The sequence below is a fragment of the Taudactylus pleione genome, unplaced genomic scaffold (genome assembly GCF_031769625.1).
Source record: "Taudactylus pleione unplaced genomic scaffold, aTauple2 ptg000532l, whole genome shotgun sequence".
Lineage (NCBI taxonomy): Eukaryota > Metazoa > Chordata > Amphibia > Anura > Myobatrachidae > Taudactylus > Taudactylus pleione.
In genome coordinates, this window is record NW_028284934.1 from 2,106,735 (window position 1) to 2,132,676 (window position 25,942).

The 25,942-nt window shown below is 43.5% G+C and overlaps 1 protein-coding gene across 1 annotated transcript in view; it reads right to left on the minus strand.

Annotated features, from left to right (window-relative positions):
* Positions 1 to 25,942, minus strand: part of LOC148501159 (3',5'-cyclic-AMP phosphodiesterase 4C-like) — a 167,925-nt gene that overhangs the window by 47,619 nt on the left and 94,364 nt on the right. Inside the window, exons 3-6 of the mRNA XM_088450876.1 lie at positions 22,517 to 22,553; positions 13,135 to 13,208; positions 10,373 to 10,422; positions 5,186 to 5,298 (exon numbers count right to left, since the gene is read on the minus strand). Coding sequence (XP_088307002.1) covers positions 5,186 to 5,298; positions 10,373 to 10,422; positions 13,135 to 13,208; positions 22,517 to 22,553 — 274 coding nt within the window. The remainder of the gene's footprint in view (positions 1 to 5,185; positions 5,299 to 10,372; positions 10,423 to 13,134; positions 13,209 to 22,516; positions 22,554 to 25,942) is intronic.

The following is a 25,942-nucleotide window of genomic DNA, read 5'->3' on the forward strand; positions in this document are numbered from 1 at the left end:
CCTCCATAATTATGGAGCGTCCTCCTGGACGCTCGTATAGCTGTGGGTCACCACCCACAGCATATACGAGCGTGCAGGATGATGGTCACGATGGTCTTGACCATCGCGACCATCGCCACTGCGAGCCGAAGCCTGCGGTTGAGTTTCTCAACCGCAAGGCCCAGAGTGATTTTGGCTCTATCAGAGCCAAAATCACTCCCACTGACATCACTAGTGATGTCAGTGGGGCCAGCTTCTGACAGTAGGCATTCCCTTGGGAACGCCCCCGTCTGGGAGGCACGCCCACCAAAGGGGGCGTGCTGTCAATCAACATCGACAGCACGGCCCCTTTGATCAGACACAACGAGCGAAGGAAAGTCCTTCGCTCGTCGCGTCTCGCGCATGTGCACGACGGAGCTCCCTCCGTCATGCGCAGTGCAGACCATCGACCCACTTTCAAGCGGACAGCCGCACGCGAGTGGGTCTGAATCAGGCCCTAAATTTACTTTCAATTCATTTCCCAAAACTTCAATGCCAGCCCTCCCTAGCACTTGCTTCAGTGGAATCGGTATGATATCCCGGCTGCCGCATGGTCGGGAGTTGGAATCCCGGCAGCGGCAGCCCGACAAAACAGCAGAGCCCGGCAGCGGAAGTCCGACAGCGCTGGAAATCCCGATCGTGGTAAGGTAAGTATTGTCTAATCGAACCTAACCCTCCTTAGGGGTGCCTAACCCTAACCTCCCCCCCTTGCCTAACCCTAATCCCCCCTCTAAGTGCCTAACCCCCCCTCTTCCCCGCTGCCTAACCCTAAGTCTCCCCCCCTCGGGGTGCCTAACCCTCCCTCCCCCAAGCCTAACCCTCCCAGGGGGGTTGCCTAACCCTAAGTCCCCCCCGGATGCCCTAAGCCGGCTTCCCGATTGTATACCGTTTCAGTAAGGGAGGTTGTCGGTGTTTAATGTGAGTATTACGTTCATCTGCACAACTTCTGAATCTTCATTGTCAGTATAGTTCAGGAAGATGCACTAAAACTTCAACTGGGGGCCGCAGGTGGGCTCATCTGACCGCCTGTTGCCCACCACTGTCTGAGGGACAGAGATTGGGAATGCCACACTTGGGATGTATTGGCAAACTTTTATAAGAAATCTCCAACGGAATTTGAAACTTGCAATATGATGCTTTCAGTAGGCATTACAAGAAGGTGTAAATGCATTCATCCCAGGACAACAATACATGATTAGAGATTTACATTTCGGAGTTTCAGCATTAAGATGCCTATTCACTGTCCCTTAATTTCTAAAAAAGTAGGTGAAGTACTTAATTTTGTAGAAATGAAGCAATGAGGCCATTCATAATAAAGGTAATGCACAGCTATCTCCTGCTTACCTTTCAGTGCCGATGTGGCACGTCGTCCCTGTACAGTAATAGAGGGACCTAAATTCATCAAGCTCCGAACATACAAAACTTTTGGAACATGACTGAGGGAAGTGACCCCATCTTCAGATGGCAACAATTCCAAGACCCCAGCTCCTTCCTATGAGAAGGAGGTCCAGTTTGCAAAAAGGGATCCGTCGGTAGCTGGTCTGGTATGAACCCAGTGTTAAGTTTCACTGCCATGGAAGTAGCGGTGATAGAGATCGCAGGCACTGATGATTTTCTGATCAACTGTCCCTACTCCGGAACAATGTTGAATTGCTCTGGTATTTTATTATCCACTGCTGCAATTTACAGTGAGCTGATACTAAATTTGAGTGTGGCTAACACAAGTAATGTTGGATTGACCACTAAGTATTGTTATATTCTCTCTTTATTTGACTACGGATTTATGCAGGGCTTAAAGTGGTCCTGGAGAGATGGTGGAACTCATCTCTCCAGCCGCCTACTCCCCACCCACCCGCAACGCTAGTCTAACAGGCCAAAACAAGAGTGAAAACTGTTCTTTACACACACACTGGTGTGTATAGGAAATTGGTAAAGTGAATGGCTGGTGGCCGCCTAGACACTATATCATCAGTGTTATTTTTCTGCCGTGCCTCTGATTTTTTTGGGGGGTCCTCACAAACTAGTCTGGCCAATGTTTTTATGCAATCCCTATGTATTGCCTTAGCTTGATTCTTTCCTTACCTATACAATATGCTGGTTTCTCTGAAATAAGGGACCGCTGAAGAAATTGAGCCTCCCTAGGCAGACAGTGAGTGGCCCTCTGTCTGTGGGACTTCTGTGCAGGGACTTGGTGGAGGTGGAACTAGTTCCACCTACCATTAGAGGTGACGGAACTCAGTTCCACCCCGTTCCTGCCCACTTTAACCCCTGGATTTATGGGAATTAACAACACCAAGGGCCCAAGACATTTGAAGGAATATTGATAACAGATAAAATAAATAGGTGTTCAGTTGTGTATATAATAATAACTAATGAGAAGTTTGATTTGGGAAATGTCTGTCTCTGTGTTCTTAAATTAGTTTCAGCTGTTAAAACGTAGTGATGTTTATATTTACAAAAAAAAAAGGAAATACTTGTTTAATTCATCCATGTGTCATTTATTTATAACTTTAACTCCATTCTCAATTCCGGATGAGCTGTTCAGGTTCTAACTGGCAAATGAAGTTTAACAAATTGTCTATGCATAACACGTTTTTTTTCTTTTAGTGTTGGGCCTTTTAAACCTAATCTGATATACTGTACATCATGAGTACAAGAAAATATATATTCTACTGTAAAGATTTAAAACATTTTTCCACTGATGGCTTCACATGGCAAAACATCTCCATGTAAGCCTATTTAGCATGGCCCATTTATTTTAACAGAAATGTCTGGCATTTATTTTAACAGAACCTATAACTTTTGCAATTTGTTATATGTAAAATGCTGCTTTTTACAAGAATACAGATACATTCTGAAAATAGTTTGTCTATACTAGACAGATTTATTACTATCTGCTAGAAGTTTAAAACTGATGATGTTTCTTAGCTTTGGGCAGTATTATGGCACAGTGTTAGCATTGTTTTTCACAGCACTCAGGCTATGGATTCTGGGCCTGATTCAGAGGCGCTTGCAAAAAGCGAGCGCTCGCTCTGAATCAGGGCGGGCGCTTGCTCTGAATCATGGCGGGCACTGGTTTTTTAGTTACGGCCTCCTGGCCGCTCGCATAGCTGTGGGTGACCACCCACAGCTATTGCGAGCGGCCAGGATGACGGTCGCGATGGTCAAGACCATCGCGACCATCGGGCTTGCGACGTGGTAGGGTCTCGTGGCCCGCAAGCCCCAGAGAGCTTCTGGCTCTAATAGAGCCAGAAGCTCTCTCACTGACATCACTGGTGGTGTCAGTGGGGCCACCCACAAACGGCAGTCGTTCGTTTGGGAACGCCTCCGTTTGTGAAGCCAACCCCCAGCTACGCCTACAAAATGGGGCGAGGTGTCAGTAAACATCGACAGCCGCCCCTTTTGTAGTGAGCCACGGACCGAGTGCTTTTTGCGCTCGCTCCGGGGCTCGCGCACGCCGAGCGTGCGCACTGGGCCACCATTGACCCGCTTGCGAACGGGTCTGAATCAGGCCCTCTGTTCCAACAAGGGACCTATTTGTGTGAAGTTTGTATGCTCTCCCAGTGTTTGTGTAGGAATTCCCTGTGTCCTGCTGCAGATCCAACACAGAGTAGTAGTAGATAGATAGTTTACCTGTGATTGTGTGGGAGTTTATCCTATAAGCGCCTGAGACTGATGTGAACACTGGAGGAGAGCATTTCTTACACTGTTCTGTTCATGTCAAGTCACTCATGTATGTGCACCAAGAGGTAACATTTTAAAACATTTTTATTTTTACTGTTCACCGTGGTTCCAGTTAATCAACCACAGGGGCGCCGCGGGGTGAGTGGGTACCCCCCCACACGCGCCCCCTCTTGATGCAGTATTTTAGGCAGGGAACCTCTCTCTCCCCAGCCTGGCCAGCACACACGCTGCTGTCACGCTGTGTGCTGGGCTAGGGAGAGAAGCTGCAGCAGCAGTCAGTCCTCTCTGTGGCGGGGCCCGGCAGAGCTGTCAGCGCACCTGATCAACTACACAAGTATACTGCCTAGTGTCTGCAGGCAAGATCATGTTTGACAGCATAGTTAGTGCAGAGCAGAGTGGATACCATTACTGTCTCATGGCCATGAGTTCAATTCCTGACCAAGGCACTATCTGTGGAGTATGTATGTTCTCTGAGTTTGCATTGGTTTCCTCTGGGTGCTCTGGTTTCCACCCACAGTCCAAAAACATACTGGTAGGCTTAGTGGCCTTTGTGTCCATGTGGTAGGGAATATAGATTATTAGCTCCACTTGTGCATGGCCTTATGTGAATGACTGAAATATTGTCTCTAAAGTGCTGCGTAATATGTGTGTGCTATGTAAATAGCAATAAATAAGTAAATGTTCTAGCGCCATGAAATTACATTTACAGGGCTTTGGATGGTTCCCATACATCAGGTATTTGGAACAGTCATGAATGGGGTTGTAAATACATTCAGTTCTATGCATGACTAGATTGGATTTCCTGTTTATTCTACCCTAATGAATGGAAAAGGTAGTGTTCATTCTAGCACCCTGCACCTTTCACAACCCGTGCACTTCCTCTTTCCTGCCTGGGGTGTAGCTCTCTGCTCTGGTCCTTCTAGCACACTCTGGTCTGTATCTCAGCAGTTTGTTGCATCAGCTGAGTGTGCTAGAAGCACCAGAGCAAAGAGCGACAGCCCGGGCAGGCAAGAAGAACTCTATGGGTTGTGACAGGTGCAGGGTGCTAGAATGAACACTAGAAAAGGTATAGCAAGCTTCATGACATATGGGTATCACAATTTTTCAAATCATGGAGGCCCATCGTTGGAAGTCTTTCATGAAGCCAATGTTGACACATTTTATAATGGATAAAAAAATAACATAGCAAGATACTTTGCAGAGACAGAAACAGCAACCCTTTATCTATTGGCTAGTAGGGGTAATAGAGATGTTTTTTGCTTTTTAAACAGCAACTCTTATGGCCTATGACATTTCACACATATGTAACCCCTCGTCCTACAAATATCAACTGATACTTGGTTAGAAATTATGCTTAAGAAAGTGGAGTAAAGAAAATAAATGTTTAACTATTTTAGAATTTTATATTCTTGACTGATAAAACTAAAGTAATCATTGTTTTTTTATTTAACCAAATGACCAATAACATCACCAAAACACTTACCTTGTTTGAGGCCATCTCACTGACTGAGTGCCTGGTCTGCAGAGTCTCCAGTTGGTCCAGGCACCAATCCAACTCTTCCAGAGTTTCGATGGCCAATTTCTGAACGGCATCCTCTATGGAGGGAAGAGAAGGAGGCATTTAGACTGACTGATTCTGATTCTTTGTTTCTCCTGAAAACCATGTCCAGGCTTCCACACTTCTTGTTCTCGATACCAATGATAGTCTGACCAGTGATAGACTTTAGGTAACCCAGGAATGTTTGGCGAGTTCACTTTTACAATATTTTGGAATTATGAAAACTGTGCACCATGAAGTTAGTACAAGTATAAATCTAGTATCCAGAACGCTTGGTACTTTTTTCTGAAAAAATTTGTTTTTCCATTACCTGGAGCTCCATGCCAACAAACTACTGAAACACATATGAAAATAAGCCATGGTAAGTAGAAGAAAACATTGCAGCATATAGGTGTATATTACAAAGTTATTGAAAAGCAGCTATAGTTTTTACATTTCCTTTCTTGTTTCCAAAACTCTCTGGATAATGTGATTTCAAATAAGAGATCCAAGGTCCAGCAGTTTACCAAGAAACTTTGAAGCATTAATAACTTGTGGTGATCAATCCTGTTTTACTCTAAAATGGAGCCAGTGATACTGATGAATAAAGATGTCATTTCATGCAGTATTCCTCACAAGCGCAATCCGTTCCCAAAAGTTACTGAGGAAAGTCCACATTTAGGTTTTGCTTTCATTTCTTTCTATATTCCACCTGTGCTCAGCATTTTGAAAATATATATATATATTACTATGCAACCAAAAACAAAATAAAAAAATCAAATCCAGCAAAAGCACAAAAATAAAGAATAGGGATGTTACAGTGAGGCACATTTGTACAGCACGATCTATCCACACCTAGAGCATTCTATAATCTCCATTCTCTTCCTCTAACGCAGCATTACTTCTCAGCCATTCAAAGGTAGATACATCATTACCTAGCTTCTTTACAGATTAGCCAATGTTAAATTGCATTAAAAAAAAGATGTGATGACCGTTAAAAATACAGTGTTTGAGTCTTCGGTGGCAAAATCCTGCATTTAACCAGTAATGTGAGAATGCATTAGGTGTAAATATTTGGTAGAGGGAGCAGCCATTGTAGTGTTTCCATAGTGACCAAAGCGAACCAGGGTTATCTGCTGCAGAAATAAAATCCTCTCCTATTGCCCCTTTTTGTTTTCATTTGATGAGCTTGCAGAGGAGGTAAACTGAGTTGTGCATCTACAGAAAGACAGCTTCTGATTAGTGTTCATATACTATGTATATGTATTTACACTAGACATGTGTGTGACCGAAGGGTAGCAGATGACATCCTGGTGTGAGAAAGAAGGTAACTAAATTTAGATTGGGGAGTTATGTTATGTGCCATGTTCTTAGCTATCCGGCATGATAGCAGGTTCCGAGCGAATGGAGGGGAGGAGAAGATAAAGGATGAAAGGAGGGAGACCAGGCCCAAATCACTATGACAACCGACCTCCAAACTCACTGCAGTCCACTTTAACCCTTACAGAGCCAACACTGCCAGTAACGACTTCCATGATACCGTTAGCTTGTCCTCATTTGCCAACATCAAGGGAATTGTAATGCTGGCCATACACTAGCACGACCAGCATAAGATGCGATTCATCCTACATTTTCCCTTGAACTTCCCGGCAGCTCCCTGGCAGTCCCGGCCGCATGATGTGGTGCTTTTTTCACACACGATGAGCATATGATGTATGATCACGCGCCCCTATACGACTGGCCGTGATATGATCGATCACGTGCCTCACCAAAAACATGCGATTATAATAGATTTAAATGACGCCGCTTGGATGGTCGGACGCACGATGCATCACATGCGCAAAAACACGGCACGATCTGCATACAATCACGATGGATAATATGGGCTGCACGTCTGATCATAAGATACGATAGAACAGCGAAGGGAGCGCGCATCGGATCGTATTCCTACCTAAATACTACACGATTTTCACACAATTCATCGTACAATGTGTCTAAAATTGTGTGATCGACCTGAAATCATGCTAATGTATGGCCAGCACTAGATGCTGAGAATGAAAGTCTGTAATATGCAGTGCAGACTCGCATGCTCATTTATCAACAATACTAAAATCATATGTAAAATAGCGCTCGCTTTCCCTTCCGTTTTCAGTGCTAAGCTATTTTTTTTCAGCTTATTTAAACTCAAGCTGTCTGGCGAGTGTAAACGTTATTTAAGGTCTTGGAAAGCATTTTTTTTTACACAATTATTATTATTAGTTTGTTATATAGTGCAGCATATTCCGTTGCGCTTTACAAATGGAAATAACATTAATAGAACCAAACTGGGTAGTAACGGACAGACATAAAGGAAAGAGGGCCCTGCTTGCAAACTTACAACAATTTCGCTGCTGACGAATCAGGGGCTTCATGGTATGGCCCAGCTTGCGCATGCGCAGAAAAATATCAATGACTGGTAGAGCAGTGTCACTGTGTACTGGGGGAGGGGGAATACGGTCACGGTGTGCATCGGGAACATTGTGAGGGGGACGGACTGACCACTTCCTCCCGGCCTCTAGTGAGTGCCACCCACAGCTCCGCTCAGTCATAGCTAAATAGCGGTGCGCTATGGACCGATGTCTGCTTCGCTCTCTGATGTGGATGGGCGAGGCCAGGGGGGAGAGGAGAGAGCTGATTGGCCAGGGTGGGGGAGATAATTACACCAGAAAGTGCCTAATCCAGATCAATCAGGGGACAGACATTTTATAAATGAACCAGTTTGATATTCTATATACAGTATCAAAAACTGTGATAAGATCCAAAGCATATTGGTAGCCTAGATATTCCCCTGCTTAGTAGTAGCACTTACTATAGTTGTTGCTGCACCTGTATAAGTCTTCTACATTGGAGAGAGTTTTGCACCACTTATTTTCCCAAATCCACAGCACTAAGTTTTGAGTTTAATCCCTCATTAAAGTGCAGCATTAACTCAGGGCCTGATTCAGTAAAGGATAGCTATTGCAGTCGCAGCTCATTATTGCACTCAGGTCTACTGCAAAAATATGCTAATGATGGCAAACGCAATGCTATCGCACAGTCAGCATAGAGACGCCCACTACTGCTATCTCACATACCATCAGTCCCTCACGCAGAATTACAGCAGCCCTGACCTTACTTAGAAATTACTAACTTCATTGCACGCATTGAGTAATCTAGCGATGGGTCTGCGTGATCGCAGTGCGATTGCAGTGGTGCCTTTGCGCACACGCACTGCGATGCATACGCAGTACGCAACAATCGGCCAACTGCGTACGCATTAGAAATAGCGATCCTTGCTGAATCAGGCCCTCAGTCCATGAGGTCTTCTAAAAGTGAAGATACTTGCACAGACTAACCTGTAATGCACACTTATTACAACACCTCATCATAGATATAATGCAGGTAAGTACTGTATATGTCTTAGAGACTTTTTCAGAAAACCTCATTTATATTTATGGATACATAAAAATAGCTTTATAAAAAAAAAATATCACAAATTGTGATATTTTTGAGTACAATGAGTACATTTTTGAAAATGTGAAGTCAAAGAACAAATTAATTTTATAGTGTTAAATAAACCTAGCAAGGTCTATAAAATAGTTTGCCTTCTAATTAAAACCTGGGCTCTGCAGAAAGACAGACAAGGGTATTTGGAAAGTTATACATCCTGTGCACATGATTACATTAAATAATCTTGTAATCTCTGTCCCATTCATATATGGGGTATATTTACTAAAGTGAGAGTTTTTAGAAGTGGAGATGTTGCCCATAGCAACCAATCAGATTCTAGATAGTATATTCTATAAGGTTGTAGTTAAATGTTAAGTAGAATCTGATTGTTTGCTATGGGCAACATCTCCATTAAAAAGACTCTCACTTTAGTAAATATACCCGATAATCTTCCAATCACTGGGGGAAGAAGTAACTGCTGTGCTATGACTGCCTTTTGCAGGGACACAAATTAGAAATGCAATAGATGGTCAAATTTCATAATTTGTCATTAAGGAAGCTCGCCACATATGGGGTAGAATCAATTATATTGAATGGAATGTATGGGTTAAATAAACATTTTTCCATTTTATAGTATTGTTTGCAGGAAGTAAAAGGTTCGTGGGGCCTCTCGGGAGTGGAATAGTCCTCAGGATACTAGTTCTGTGGTATTTTTAAAGGAATGTCTGACGTCAATTGTTTCCTCTCTTTTTCCACTGTGTAAAGTGGGGTCATTCTTTGCTGAAGAAACAGACAATATGTTCTAAACCGATATATATCAAAATATGTAAAGAACAGAACTGGGAGCTACCTCAATCACAAGGTTTATTATCATGTGCTATTCTATGTACTTTGATTTAAAAAAAAATTAAAAAAACTTTTTACAAATGTAAGGCACTATTTAGCATTAACTATACAATTACCCAACTTTTCCTACCCCTACTCTCTAATACCTCTTTTCCACCAAAAACCCAGGTCCATCCTGGGTTTTCAGACATGTTCCAACCCAGGTCAGACATCGTTTACACAGTACCATCGATCTGGGTTATTCTCAGGTCAGCCCTGTTCACACTGAACCTGGGTCTGCCATGCTAAACTTGTGAGGTCATAAAAAGTGGGAGGTGACTGCTCCACAACCACCAGTCAGCTCATTTTAGGCATGACCCAGGTCGGATAACCGGGGGTTGCGTCGTTTACACTGCACCATTACCCAGATCCATCCTGGGTCCGACCCTGGTAGCTACCTGGGTTAGATTGCCGGGTCACTTGACCCGGGTTATTTTTTAGGGACCCTTTTACACTGAGCTGTGACCCGGATAGCCCCAGCAATAACCCAGGTTTTTGCTCTGGTGTAAAAGGGGTAATAGTGTCCGTCACCACACACTGTTCCTGCAGTGAGCAGCCAATGAACGGACTAACCATTTGGGCGGCCATGTACATTCTGGTGGAAAAAGGTAGAACACCCCTGAGATACATAAACATCTCTAGCTAACCAATCTTGCTACAACTGAAATATGATTTTTAAATCAATTTCAAATGTATGTTTTAATATAGGTAAGGACAATACTTCAATTGCAAACTATATTATCATGGTTGTCATGGTAATGTTTTTTTTTTTCTCCTTACCAGACAAGTTTGGTTTACAGGTTGTTGGTGGGTTGCTGCCAGATGATCTCCTAAAAAAAAAAGAAAAAAAAAAAAAGATTATGCCACCCTCAAGGTTGCAGAGATTTGTATATTTTTGTGATTGTTGTATTGCTTTGTTGTATTGTCAGTGCATTTTTATTAAAGTACCATTTTTTATATAACGAATCATACACTAGATGTGTTTTTTCTCTTCTTTCTTTCATATATTGTTCCCTGGGAGTGAAATTTTAAAGGGAGATTCATAGTACCCATAGGTGTGGCAGCAACAACACATGATACATTGATAGGCTCAGATACAAGTAGATTAAGAATAAATAATACTGAGAGGGGTGAGTGCATCCCAAGTGATAATAAGGCATTTCTATATCTCATTGGTTTATATTGAACTACATCCAACTATCCCTTCTCAACCTTGGCTTATAAGAAGGAAGTCGCAGCTCTCTTTTCACCTCCAATGTTTCAGCGTTACACTATGAATTTTCTGTTTGCATGTGATAGGAAAAATGCTAGACTCATAGGAAACCACCTTAGCTTATACAAAAGTTTTTTTTTAATAAGTCAGTCAGTAAAAGTATGTTCTCTCCATCTATTTTCACCACAAACTCACCAGTGTATGAAAAATAAGTTAACATTTTAACTCTATTTGACATTTAACGAGCCTATATCTTCAATAAGACTATTTAATTAGCATTGAAAGTTCTACCATCAAAAACTTCTGAAATTGGTATTGGTATTACAATAAGTGGGGCTCTGTGTAAACATACATTATACTAGCATTATATAACAATGTTCAAACAGGAAAATCTTTTTGTCACTTATACAAGAAAAATAGAAAATAACTTACAAAAATATTTTCCACATTTTAAAATTCAGCCACTTACATCTTTTGCTCCATTGGTTTCACTGATCTTATAGTTTCCCGATAAACAATAATTAATAATCGTTCATAAGAGCAAGGGAAAAGTGGTGGTCAGAATTTTTGCATAGCTGAGGAATTGACTATGATGCTGACCTAGGGAAAATATATTATAAAACAGATCTCGATAACCTGTACCGTCCAGGTGTTGTGAAACTACAAGCCCCAGCATGCTCTCTCAGGTGATAGGTATACTGAGACTTGTAGTTGCATATGGAGAACCAGGTGCAACTACAATCCAAATTATTAATTGTATCTTTAGATGGCCAAGTAACTGCAACATGCCTTTTTGTGAGGAAACAGGCAATCGTATAGACAGGATTTGCATGAACCAGATGTCAGATCATGAAAGCAGCATGTGTTATAGTTCACTGTCTATGATATGTAATTTGTTTGTTTACTATGCTGGTAAATCATTCTCATGCTACAGTAAGTTAGGGGTCTATGTACTAATAATTGTGGTACTTACGCGATTATTATGTACCTAACTCGCCAGGGATAAAAAATATATCCTGGCTATGTACCACGGGGAACTCGCAGGGACAGTGGTTGCGGTAACCGCTCTCCCCGCGAGTTATATCCCCAGCATTTAGATGTGAAAGACTTCCCTGGGGGAAGCTTTCCTGCCCCTGGAGCCCCCATAGGCTCAAAGCAGTTTACACCATCTCAAGATGGTGTGTAAACTACCGGGGCAAAATTCCTGTAGTACATAAGGGGTCAGATCGTAGCCTCATTGATAATAACAGGGGCTGCAATCTGCAGTGCTAATTAGCACTTTGCAGGAGATTTCTGTGAAATCTCCTGCATTGTGCTATTAGTACATAGCTACAATACATAAAATTATGCATAAACTGCAGTTTCTGCATAATTTTATGTAAAAATCAGCTTGATACATATGCCCCTGTGTGCTCAATTCACCGCTTGGTGAATGCAGATTTGTGAAAACAGAGGATAATAGCATTATTATAAAATAATGTAATGAATGGAAAGTAACACAGGATTCTTCATAGTGGTAATTGAACATTCCATTTAGAGGCATCATTTTAGTGTAGGTATAGGAATTCAGCATAAAGCTGGAACACCCTTGGATGGGCCTTCAAATTCCAATATGTCTGAGGCCCATAATGAATCTATTCAATGAAGCGAAAGTGATAAATAAGCAATAATTAATAAGCCCTAGTATAGTGGGCAGGATGGGGAGATATTGTGGGTCTGTAGGGAGGGGGAGCTGCTAAATGTTGTGATTCGTGTATCTCGGACAAGCGAATCTCGGACTTCCGAAGAGGAGTTTTCAAAAGTGGGTTAGTATGATTACATCACTTCTCCAGCCTCATCCTAAGCATATTCAATAGTAATGAAAGTGCATGGTGCCAGTCAGGGGCATAACTTGGTATTCGTAGACCCCATATAAAAATGTGGGCCCCCATGTACCACCCAATGGTAAAAAATGTATATAACACATGTAACTTTGACAAGGCAGATAGGCCCCCCTCAGCTTTGGGCCCCATAGCAGCTGCACCCTTACACCCATGGTACCATATATATGTCTGTAGGATATATTGCCATATTTTTATTTTATTTATGCACATTTATTACCCTTTAATCAGTGGCCAACACAAAGAAAACTTCTGGGTTTGTATGTTAGCTCTGCACGCATTAACTCTGCCTGTGTGCAATGCCATTAGTTGTATTATATGTTGTGACAGTAATTATTTATTTATTTTTTTATTTCTTGAAGTTGAGCAATAATTGTTATCCATTTTATATGTATTATTAAAAAAAAAATCACAATGTGTCACATTATTAAAACTAGAATAAGACTCACTTGTTAGATACTCTATCCTGGAGATGAGTTAACATTGCAAAGTTGTTCCGCACGGTTCGCAGGCTGGCCAGAACCTACAAGCAGAGAGACAACTTAATATTCACACTTTCAGGCACTGATTGATAACTATTAATTGGCTTATTTTGTTAATAAGCTTCTATAACAGCACTGGCCAGTGTGGTGGTCCTTCCCCTAAAGTACATGCTGTTTCCTTAAGGTGCGTACACACTACACGATATGCTCCCTGAGCGATATCGTGTAGTGTGTCCCCGGCAGGCTGTGCTCAATGTCGTTCATGACATTGAGCACAGCCGCTGAATGATATCATTAACGATATCGTTCAGCGCCGGGCTCTCTCCCCCATTCCCCAACATGCAGCAACCTGACGAGGTCGTCAGATTGTGCTGCATGTTCAGGCGATGGACAATGTCGGAAATGACCAGCGGGAGTGCGCATCGCTGGTCGTTTCCGACATAAAAGTGCACGATTTGTGCACGATTACTGAGCGATTGCACGATTACGATGTCGTAATCGTGCAGTCGCTCAGTAATATCGCCCAGTGTGTACCCACCATTAGACTCATCCCTGGTGCCCTCGGCAGAACACTGAAGTACTTAAAACTTCCCAGCTACAGCACTTCAGCATGGGAAATAATTCACATTTTCCATTAGTGAAATGGTGTTGTGACAGGGGCACCCAATTATACATGTCGCATCCATCCTCTTTAGTTCCCAAATACTACCTATGCAGCAATCATTTTTTCTCATTCATATCTTTCCAGTCATGCTAATACTAACTTTTCTGTTGCCTTCAGCTGTGAGAAAAGCATATATTTACACCTAAGCATACAGTATGTTACGGCTGTTTCTAACACCTCTATTCAGTATTACAGTTTATGAGTATATGACAACCACGACTAATGTTTTTGTGGCGTTTTTTTGCTTTACTGTTCCACATACTCTCATAATAACATTGATTCTATATATAAATAATATATTATAATAATAATAATAATAATAATAATAGCTGTATCCAAAACTAAATTAAAAAAATAAATCAGCTTTGGATGCAAACGGGCATATTAAGGGAGGAGAGAGACCCTGTACAGTCTCTGGGCCCCCTCCTCTTTAGATGGCGGTGCACAGAGTAGACCCTGAAGCTATGCCAGAGTCTACTGTGCATGTGCAGCTACAGGAAAATGGTACTGTGGCCATTTTCCTGGCGACTTTTCTACTGTGCCAAGAAAGTGGCCACAGCGCCATTTTCCAGGTGATTTGTTCAGCGCTGCTGACGCAGGATTCTGGAGAGGTAAGTATTAAAGGACATGGTTGCAGGGTGTGCTGTGTAGGCCGCTCTGGACCAAGGGGCCAATGTGCACCTCACACTCTGCACCCATTATAAATACATCACTGGGTCCAGGGGTTAAGTTGATATACCCAATCTGGCGTGTCCCCATTGACAGGAGAGGTTACTCCTTCCCTGTCGGCAGTCTATTGTCAATGATAGTGCTGTCCTGACAGTGAGGATGCTGTCTAACACGTTCTGAGGTCACACAAGCCGCCAGGGAGGTAGTGAGGAGGCAGCAAACCCCCAGAACTACTTCCCATATGAAGGAGCGGAGATCCGAGAACAAGCGCCATCTGCAGATTATCAATTTTCAGAGTTTGCTGAATATCAGGTGGTCAATTTGGGACCCCTGTTTATGAATAGCTCAGTAACTAAAATATGGTTACCGAGCCATTTATCGATGATGAATAGGCCCCTAGGTCTCTTCTATTCAGGCAGCCTTTCATTTTATACAACCACAGACAACCAGGGTTAGATCACCTGCCGGGTAACCCAAACATCCCAGATTTTCAAACTTTTGGACCTGTTGGGGAGATGGAATCTTAGGAGTCAGTCCAATTAGGTGCGAGTTGGATCCTGCAAGCTGTTCTCATGAGGAAACTCACACTGCAAACTGCATTTGCAATTCAATTCCAAACTTGCATTACTTTTTCTGAGGAAATTCATAGGGTTTTTTTGTGCGCACACCCCTGAGCACAGTGGCGGAACTTGTGAGTGGTGGGCCAGGTGCAAAAATTTGCTTTCGGCCCCTCCTCCGCCCTACTCCAAGTTCAAAGTTCAGTGAATGACAGGGAGAGGCAAGAAGGTGACAAGGAGAGGATGACAGGGAGAAGCTGTGGGTGACAGGGAGAGATAACAGGCAAGAGAGATAAGTAATAGAAACCTAACGCTCCACTGTAGGGTACAGCTCAAAATAACATCCTATTCATATACAGGAAAATTTGCAGTACAAAAATGGGGTACTTATGTTATCCAATTCTTTAGATTGTCCCATAGTCCGAAAATTCTCTCCAGTCAATGATACGTATATAAAAAAAGAGAAAGAAAATACAAAATAGTGTTCCCTGTTTTTCAAAACAGATATATTTCACTTTTAAAAAGAAAATAGGGCAGAAGGTCCCAGACGAAATTTCCTTGAACCAATAACACAGCCACGTGTCCAGATACAAAGATGAGAAGAACACCCGAGGTGAGATTTCACAATAGGTATTGCTTACATCCAAAGCTTACATCAAAAGGTATATGACAATCCTATAAAGGTATCTTTCATCCCCTTCACTATGTAAGTGTCACACTTATCATATATCCATTGTGATGTATAAAAACAGAAGCTTACATGTATGCTTTATTGCTTACATATAGAAACATACACAGCGTGGCTGTGATATTGGTTCAAGGAAATTTCGTCTGGGACCTTCTGCCCTATTTTCTTTTTAAAAGTGAAATATATCTGTTTTGAAAAACAGGGAACACTATTTTGTATTTTCTTTCTCTTTTTTTTTATATACGTATCATTGACTGGAGAGAATTTTCGGACTACGGGACAATCTAAAGAATTGGATAACATAAGTACCCCATTTTTGTACTGCAAATTTTCCTGTATATGAATAGGATGTTATTTTGAGCTGTACCCTACAGTGGAGCGCTAGGTTTCTATTACTTATCTCTTTTGTGTATTATATTAGTCCAGGCTTGATAACACTGGACAGAACCCTGGGCTGCTCCTTTCCAGCGCAATACCCCACTACCATTATTGTATATCAGAGATAACAGGCAGTGTGTGACAGGGAGAGGAAAGAGGCAGTGGGTGACAGGGAGAGGTGACAGGCCGTGGGTTACAAGGAGAAGCAGTGGGTGACAGGGAGAGGTGACAGGCAGTGGGTGACAGGGGAGAGGGTGAGAGGTGACAGGTAGAAGCAGTGGGTGACAAAGAGGGGGAGAAGGTGACAGGGATAGTTGAGAGGCAGTGGGTGACAAGGAGAGAGTGATAGGTAGAGGTGACAGGGAAAAGCAGTGGGCAGAGGCGTCACTAGGGTTGGTGTCACCCGGTGCTGTAATGCACGGTGACACCCCCCTCCACAAAAAAAAGTCGGGACAAAGGTGCGCAGCTCCGCGAACTCTGCCCCCTTACCAGTCTAGCAGTCACACTGTGCTCCTCCCAGAATGTAAGGCACACCCGGCGGGCGTGATGATGCCACGCCCGATATTCTGGGTAGCAGTGCTTAAATTGGTCCTTGAGACGTGGTGGAACAACCCCCTCCCCCCTCTCCCCCGACGATTTATCAAAAAAAGGACAGCGTGCGCCTAAGGCCTGTGCCACAAAAAAGGGGCGTGATCTCGAAAGAAAGGGGCATGGTCACACAATACTATCCCCAATTCAAATTATGTCACACAGTAGCACAATCGTATCCACATTACACCGCACATAGTGCTCCTGAGTCACATTACACCATCAAGTAGTGTCCCTTATTTATGTTCTGGCACACAGTAGTGCCCATTTTACACAACACCCACATTATTGACACTTATACACAATGCCAACAGTAGTAGTGTACCTTATACAATGCCCACAGTAGTAGTGCCCATTATTCAATGCCACCTGTAGTAGTGCCCCTTATGCAATGCCCCCTGTAGCTGTGCCCATTATGCAGTTCCCCCTTTAGTAGTGCCCCCTATAGTTGTGCCCAATATGCAATGCCCCCTGTATTAGAGCCCATTATGCAATGCCCCCTGTATTATAGCCCTTTATGCAATGCCTCCTATATTAAAGCCCATTTTGCAATGCCTCCTGTATTAGAGCCCCTTACGCTGTGCCCCCAGTAGTGCCCCCTTATGCAGTGCCATCAGTAGTGCCCCTTATACAATACCCCCAGTAGCTACTCTTATGCAGTGCCCCTTATACAATACCCCCAGTAGTGCCCCTTATGCAGTGCCCTTATACAGTACCCCCAGTAGTGCTCTTATGCAATACCTCCAGTAGTGCCTCCAGACAGTAGTGCCCCCTTATACAGTACCCCCAGTAGTGCCCTTATGCAATACCTCCAGTAGTGCCCCCTTATACAGTACCCCTAGTAGTGCTCTTATGCAGTGCCCCTTATACAATACTCCCAGTAGTGCCCCTTATAGACTATCCCAGGAGCTCCCCTTATGCAGTGCCCCCAGTAGTGCCCTTTTACTGTGCCCCCTTTACATTACCCCCAGTAGTGCCCCATATGATGTGCCCCCAGTAGTGCCCTTATACTGTGCCCTCTATAAAGTACCCCCAGTAGTGCCCCTATGCAGTAGCCCCAGAATGCCCCCAATAATGCCCCTTATGCTGTGCCCCCTCCACTGTGCATTACTACTTACCTTTCTTGAAGATGTCCAGGCTGGTTTGCAGTGAGGTGTCCGGGCGCGCTCCTCGTCTTCTCGGCTTGCCGCATGCTTGATGACGTCACCGCGACCGGCGTCCGGACCCACACACAGGCACAGAGAGATACTCTGTGCTTTGTGCCTATGTGTGGCTCTGGACGCCGGCTGCGGTGAGGGAATGAAGTGATCCCCGGCAGCGGCGGCGTTCAAGGCCATGATCGGCGGTGGTGCCGGGGAAGGGGGCAGACGTCTCTGTGGATGGGGTGCTGTTTTTGGTGTCACCCCCTTGAAGGGTGACACCCGTTGCGGGCCGCACCCCCCGCACCCCCCTTGTGACGCCACTGGCAGTGGGTGAGAGGGAGAGGGTGACAGGCAGTGTGTGACAGGGAGAGGGGAGAGGCAGTGGGTGACGGGGAGATGCAGTGGGTGCCTTACATTATACCACACTGTAGTACCCCCCACATTATGTCACACTGTAGTGTCCCACACATTATGCTACACTGTAGTCCTCCCACATTATGCCACATGTAGTGCCCACACATACTGCTACACAGTAGCGCCCACACATTATGCCACCTGTAGTCACCACGCATTATTCCACCTGTAGTGCCCACACATTATGCCACCTCTAATTCCCACACATTATGCCACCTGTAGTGCCCACACATTATGCTACACTACTCCCTACACATTGTGCCACCTATAGTGCCCACACAGTGTACTCACCAGCAGCATCCACAGGCAGCCGACAGAGCAGAAGTCACTGCCTCACAATGAGTCACACCCATGAGGCTGTGCTGCTGCTGGGTCAGAGGAGCATGTGATGGGCTCCTCCAGTCAGAGCTCAGCACATGCTCCTCTGACCCCACTGCAGAGACTACTGGGAGTTATTACCCAGTAGTGCACTACAGTACTGAGCCTAACTGCATTGTGTTCCGGTCCCCTGCGTGTAGCTATCGGCCGACTCAGTCACCGCCTTGATGACTGCCCGGCAAGCACCTGCCATACAGGCAGTGTGGACCCCTATATTGTGGTGGGCCCCGATGCAGTGCACTTGCCTGAGCAGGTGAAAAGGTAGAGAAAATCTTTATTTTAAGGTAAAAATGTTGGGACAGATTGCCCCACCTCTGGTTCACCCCTCCCGATGACTATTCAACCACTTGGAGGGGTTTAAATAGCATCATTTAACAAGTAAAGACATATCAGTTTTCAAGTGAATGTGTCTAAAAAGAGGCTTAAATGATGTGATGGGAGAGGGGGTTTCGGACACGAAGATGGGAGCTAAAAAGCCTTTTTTCAAACTTTTTACAAAACACTGAAAAAATCACTTTACAGACATTTTTTCTGTACCCCAAAATGCTGGAAAGACTTTCATTTGATGAAAAACACTTGCTGAATATCATTTTCCCACCATTAATAAAAAGTGCAATAAATCAGCCAACCTCCAGTACTTTTATTATGGTCACTAACAGCCTTCTATATGGTCCCGCTATCTCCGTTGCCACTTTTTTTACGGTCCCATCGTCCAAGGTCCTGGGGGTGGCACAGACTAAACTAACATACATATTCGAGAAGCAGCTTCTCCTTAAATTAGGGTGTGTATGTGTTTGTGTGGGGGAGCAACAGCAAACACAGGCATCATAATCATATGAGTAAAAAACTCAGTGATGTAACAGTACCTAGATATCTCAAAAGAAAGGGGCATCTAGACAAGGTCTGCACCCAAGAACCAACTGGACTGTACAGGGTTAGGCATGTATGGTCAACATCATCATAGGCATTGCCTATTCCACCCAGTGTATCCTACATCATTGGCACTGCCCAGTCTCCCCATTTTGACCTATGTAGTGCTTGTAAGATGGCTGCCTCATCTGGTACCTTCATGGGTAGGGTTAATCATCCTTGGAATTGATGACCCAAAATGTCTCTTTTACCTCTGTATTATGCAAATATAAAGCACCCTGACTGGAGAAAACTTCTATTTTAATAAAATTCTTATTGTTATTATTATTATTATTATTATTATTATTATTATTATTATCATAAGGAGGATATATAGCTAATATAAAACAGGAATAAGGCAACCTGAATTTTTGAAGGGCACAGCTATTATTGTACTTGAAATACTTGTGCCGCACAGTATTATTAACGATAAGTGCGCAATAATGTACAGAGGGCCTGATTCAGACCCGGTCGCAAGCGGGTCAATGGTGGCCAGAGAACATGCGCACGACGGAGCCGGCTCCGTCATGCACATGCGCGGGACCCGGATAGCAACGGGCAATCTGTCGCTCCGGGTCTCGCCCCAAAGGGGGCACGCTGTCGATGTTGAGTGACAGCACGCCCCCTTTGGTGGACGAGCCGGGGGGGGTGGCTGCCCAGACGGAGGCGTTCCCATGGGAATGCTTATAAATTTTGGGGGCGGCCCCACTGACATCACAAGTGATGTCAGTGGGAGAGCTTTCGGCTCTGTTTGGTCTTGACCATCGCAACCATCATCCTGGCCGCTCGCATTAGCTGTGGGTGGCAACCCACAGCAATGCAAGCGGCCAGGAGGCCGCTCCATAAAAAAAAAGATGCCCTGATTCAGAGCGAGCGCTCTGTCAGAACGTCCGGCTCTGAATCAGGGCCTCTATGTTATAGAGAATTCAGATTTAAGCTGACCAAATGATTTTAGACACCCACCAGAATAGATCTGACCAAATGACTTTCTTAGAGTGTAATCATTTTAGGAAGCTTCTTACTGAAACAAAGGCGGGCATACGTTGGATGTGTGTCCAGTCCAATAGCTTGTGAACATTTTTCCAAAATCAAGAATGCCTGCTTGAGAATAAGCAGAAGCCTCCTGGGATTGGAGTCTGCAAGCAGAAACTTTAAAGGAGAACACATGGACCCTGTCTGCTCTCCCAATGGGAGATGTATCAAGCCATGGAGAGAGATGTGGAGAGATATAAAGTACCAACCAATCAGCTTCTAACTGTCATATTACAGGCTGTGTTAGAAAAATGATAGAAGCTAACTGGTTGGTACTTTATCTCTTTCCAAGGCTTGATACATCTGCCCACAAGGAAGCATTCCGTCAGGAGAAATTCCCAAGCACTCCCTTAAATGAACAGTTGGGAAGCAAAATACTGTTTACAATGAGTGGACACAAGATCCCAGCAGCCAGAGCCGTAACTAGACTTTTTGGTGCTCTTTGCCAGAAAGAGCATTGGTGCCCACCCCCCCTCCCCCATTTTTCAAATAGGTACATAAAATGCGTGTCCAAAAAAGGGGCATGGCCTCAAATCTGCTTTGTCCTGTACAATGATGAAAGAGTACCGTTCCCGTTGTACTCTTGTTATCCAGGTGTCAATTCCAAATACAGTGTGAATCCAATAGCTGCAGTGATGATACTCAATAATTATGCAGTATAACTCACAAGCTAAAGATGTAGGAGAGCGCTGGGGAAGCTGCACCTGCAGCAGGATTTGTCCATCAGAACAGCTGTGCTTAAGCCAGGAGTCAGCAGTGTAGATCACTGACTGAAGGTATAGAAAGAGCGCTACTTGTAAAATATATGCAGCATATATCAGCGGTGGGAAGATCCGTGTATGTACCCAGCGTCGGCAGCTGAACTCCCCGACAAGGGTACTCGAGTTGTGCTGGTAACACCTGGATCGGGAATCAGTGTTCAGGGCTGCCAACAGAAATTGCGCGGGCAAATAGCTCCATGTGTAAGGTTTCTTACTGCCATGTAAAAGGTGATATGTTTGAGTCCCGGGTATTTTGAAATGTCTGCGTTAAATAAAAGTGGATGTGACTGAAGGTGCTTGGGGAGGTGGTCAGATGGAGGAGTCAGAATGGGAAGAGATAGGGGCGGCAAGGAGATGCCGGGATAAAAGAAGAAGAAGCTAACAGAGAGAATGATCATAAACAGAAAAGAGACAGGTCTGGACAGTACCTTCGGCCCTGCGGTGTCCTGTGCCATGGCACATGTCACACCACCCTAGTTACAGCCCTGCCAGCAGCCTTGGAAAGACACAGAATGGAAATCCTAATTTTTGCCCAGACCAGCAGAGGACACATGGAAAACCCATCTTGGGATATAGTTTGAGGCATGCTGAAGCAGACAGGCACATTTTGGCTATATATTTTGATTAGGAAATCTGGACATTTAGTTGCTCCCAATATATGACTATAGGATCCCTATCAGTGTCCCCCACGGCTCGCACATATACGCTATAGGACTCCAGGGTCATAAATCTGGAAGTCCTCACACCGCAAAGGTAAGCTCTTATCGGAAGAGCTGTCCTTTGTGATTTTAATTGCAATTGTAGTATTGTACATATGGCGTTACTAAACGGCACTATGCATGCGATCAGTGGCGGGATGTATCACATCCAAAATGCGATGCTTGATGCATCCTGCCCTTAGTATATTACTTAACAGCAGCCTGCAGTGCGTCTTATCAAATAGATTGTGAGTGCAGTCTCTCTGGAAGAGCAGCTGCTAATTCCTTTGAGCTGATTTTACACTGCACATCTGATACTTTGCATATATTAAATAATCTGCTACAGTATATCAGCTTTTAACACATATTATAATTTTATTGAGTCATTCTGGTGTGAATTCAAATAAAATTAATTATATATTTATATAAGTATCAAGTATTGTATGTTTAGATAGGAAATAATTTACTGACCTGTGCAAAAGGAGTTACTATCATGTCTTCTCCATGCCTGAAAGCAACAAAAATAGCTAATTACACACCATATCTTTACAGTTTCTGGTGTATTACAAATAATGAAAGGCGGGAAAGTGCCATATATTTACATGTATTGTGCCCGAATACCATTTCAAATTTGTGCATAATTGTAAGTTGCCTACTATAGATCCACATATTCCAGCATGTTAGGTATGATACAGCTGATTGTCAGACAGGCATACCAGTCCTGCATTAATGTGCTTGTCCAGGAAGCAGGACCTGTATATGCAGATCTGGTTTGGACTATAACTGGATGTAAATGGAAGTCAAAACTTTGTCTAATTTATGAGCTAATAAAATGCAGGACTACATATGTCCATACTATTCTGATCTGAGTGGACTTCCCCATGCATCTGGGGGCAGCCTGGTGCTTTCTAAGCATTAGTAGAGTGTTGTGGCCATGCCCCTTGTAACATGGCAACAGCACTACCGCAAAGTGGCATTACACACAGACTGTCCTGAGTGGAGAAAAAATGTATTTGGCAGGTATGCACCTATATCACACACATGCATCCAATATGCTGATCATTTAATGTCAACCACCAAGAATCTAACCCAGTGTATCCCAAACTGGGCGCTGTGGCACCCTGGGGTGCTGCAGGGCAGTTGGAGGAGTGCCACGGTTGGTGGTCCAGTCCCAAATCAAATTAATTTGATAGGCAAAACCAGTGCTGGTGGCTGCCGATCATAAATTATGCTCTCAAACAAAGCACAATCATGTCTAACACCACATAATAGAACCTAAAAATGATAAGTAGGCACAATTTACTTAATACTGGATCATAATTTTTGCTGATTATCTCAATAAGGAATATATGGCCTTGGGCTGCCCTGAAAAAAATGCTGATAATCTAGTGTGCCGTGATCAAGAAAGTTTGGCAACCACTGGTCTAATCAATCCTTTCACTCATCAAAAATGACTGGGGTAAAAAAAAAAACCATTATCATTTCTTATTGGAAAGAATGTATGTGAGAAACGATGGGAGTTGGAAGCAGAATACATAATTGTGACTCCATTCCTGCAAAAGACCTGAAACCATTCAGGTATCATTGATTATACATATGTTTATATATTGTTCAGTTTAGGTGATGTTTAGAAAGTAAACACAGCCATAAGAAATGATGTTCCAAAATATCATGTTCTGTATGTAGTATTATCCAGATAAACAATATCAAGATGAAAAAACACATTTGTCTACTATGTTTTCCTAATGGATTACGTATAAATGTGTTATTACTTTATTTCTATGGCAGATTGTTTTGGATACATATGACCTATAAATTAACATTTAAAGGTACTCAGTTAACTAAAGTTTACAGATATTGATACAAACTGGGAAGTAAAATATGTATTAAAAATATGTAATAATTATGAAAAACATTAAATTATCGCTGCTAATGGATCCCCCGGGAGCTATCCAATTAGGCCCGAAGTTCACCCGACGCCTACACTTATCAGGGAATTTTTTGGGGGACCTGATGTGTCCCGAAAAATAATCCCCGAAAGGCACTGTGTTTTTGCTGCCGACATGACGAAAACACATATGGGTCAATCTCATGGGTTATGTGTCTGAAGGGTGCAAGTTGCAACGGTGTTGCAACTTGCACCCTTGCTGTTGCAACGGCGTTAAAACGCCGGCACCTCGCACACTTCGCGGCCTGCTCCGAGCCTGAATTCGCTGAATTTTGCTCCAAGCCCTATGGGCTGCGAGCAAAATTCAGCACATCCGGGCTGCCATGATAACTCGCACCGGTGATATCATCGCTGCTAATAGGATTGACTCCATATTGTAGGTCCGTGTACTTATCTCGGATCCTATGTGTTTTCGGCCGAATAATCGTATTTGTTCAGTTGAACCAATAGGATACAGTGATAAAAACAATCAGCGAAAAATGGGGATTATCAGCGAAATATGCCCGTTGTTCGCCCCTGAAAATATATTGGGGCTAATTGGATACCGGCCATTGTATTTCCTTTACATTTATAAATAATGTTTTAACTAATCATAGTCGCAAGTAGCATTAGTGTGCAGTTCAGGAAAATCTGCTATCTAGCAGCATTTTGTTTGTTTGGTAGTTTTTTTACCTAAAATTTTAACTTTAAATGATGCTATTGTAACGGTGAGTGAATTTAATGTAATAAATCCCCAGTTTTATACAGAAACACGGACAGTGACAGCAGAAGAAAAACAGGCGGTAGGCCTGGGCTCTTTATCGCACTGACTATTTTACTGTTCATTTTACTTTTTTCATATATAACAACATGACTATTTGTTTACAATAGCCTGATTTATCTGTGATTATTTACATTTTGAATAAACACTGATGGGTATATTTACTAAAGTGAAAGTTTTTTAAATGAAGATGTTGCCCATAGCAACCAGTCAGAGTCTACTTAACATTTAACTAGCACTTTCTAGAAGATAATAGCTAGAATCTGATTTGTTGCTATGGGCAACATCTCCATTTCTAAAAACTCTCACTTTAGTAAATATACCCCTTAGTGTCCAAATTACTATGACCACTGGAGGATTTTATGCAGAGTAGCTATTCCGCAGATAACGCTGACATAGGTTGTCTGAATCTGTGTAAGAACGGAAATGTGAAGGTATGCAGACAATACTGAAGTGTGTCACTCATGAAATAATTGGTAAATGGATGGCTCTCGCAGCAGGCCTTGCACTCAGATCCAGTTTTTTGTCTGCTGGTACAATGCAGCTATTTTGCTAAAGCTTATACTACTGCTGCCAGCGCCAATAATCCTTTCATGGTTAAAGTCTACCCATTATTTCATGAGTGATACACTTCCTTAGTCTCTGCATACCTTCGCCTTTCCATTCTTATACAGATTCAGACGGGTTAGCAGGGGCGTATCTATAATGGGTGCAGAGTGTGCGGGGCACACGGGCTCCTGGGTCCAGGGGGGCCCCGCACCACACACCCTGCACCCATAACATACTTACCTCTCCGGAGTCCCACGTCAGAGCGGGGGTCCGGCGCTCTAAAAACGACTGGAAAATGGCAGCCGCAACCATTTTCCCGTCGTTTGCGCATGCGCAGTACAGGGAAAATGGGTGCAGCGGCCATTTTCCATGTGACCTGTGCATACTCTATAAACTTTGGGTGCATTTTAGTGCCCAGAGTCTATACCTCCGGCGCTGGATGCGCAAAGCTCAGTGCGCTGCCAGCCGCCGGAGACAGAAGAGGGGACCCGTGTCAGAGACTGCACACGGGCCCCCCCTCTCTAGAAACGCCCCTACGGGTTAGGCATGATATGTTGACGTTTATAATGTTGACATGATCATAATGTCAACATTGACCATGTCAACATTCATAATGTAGACACTGATGAAATGTCGACAT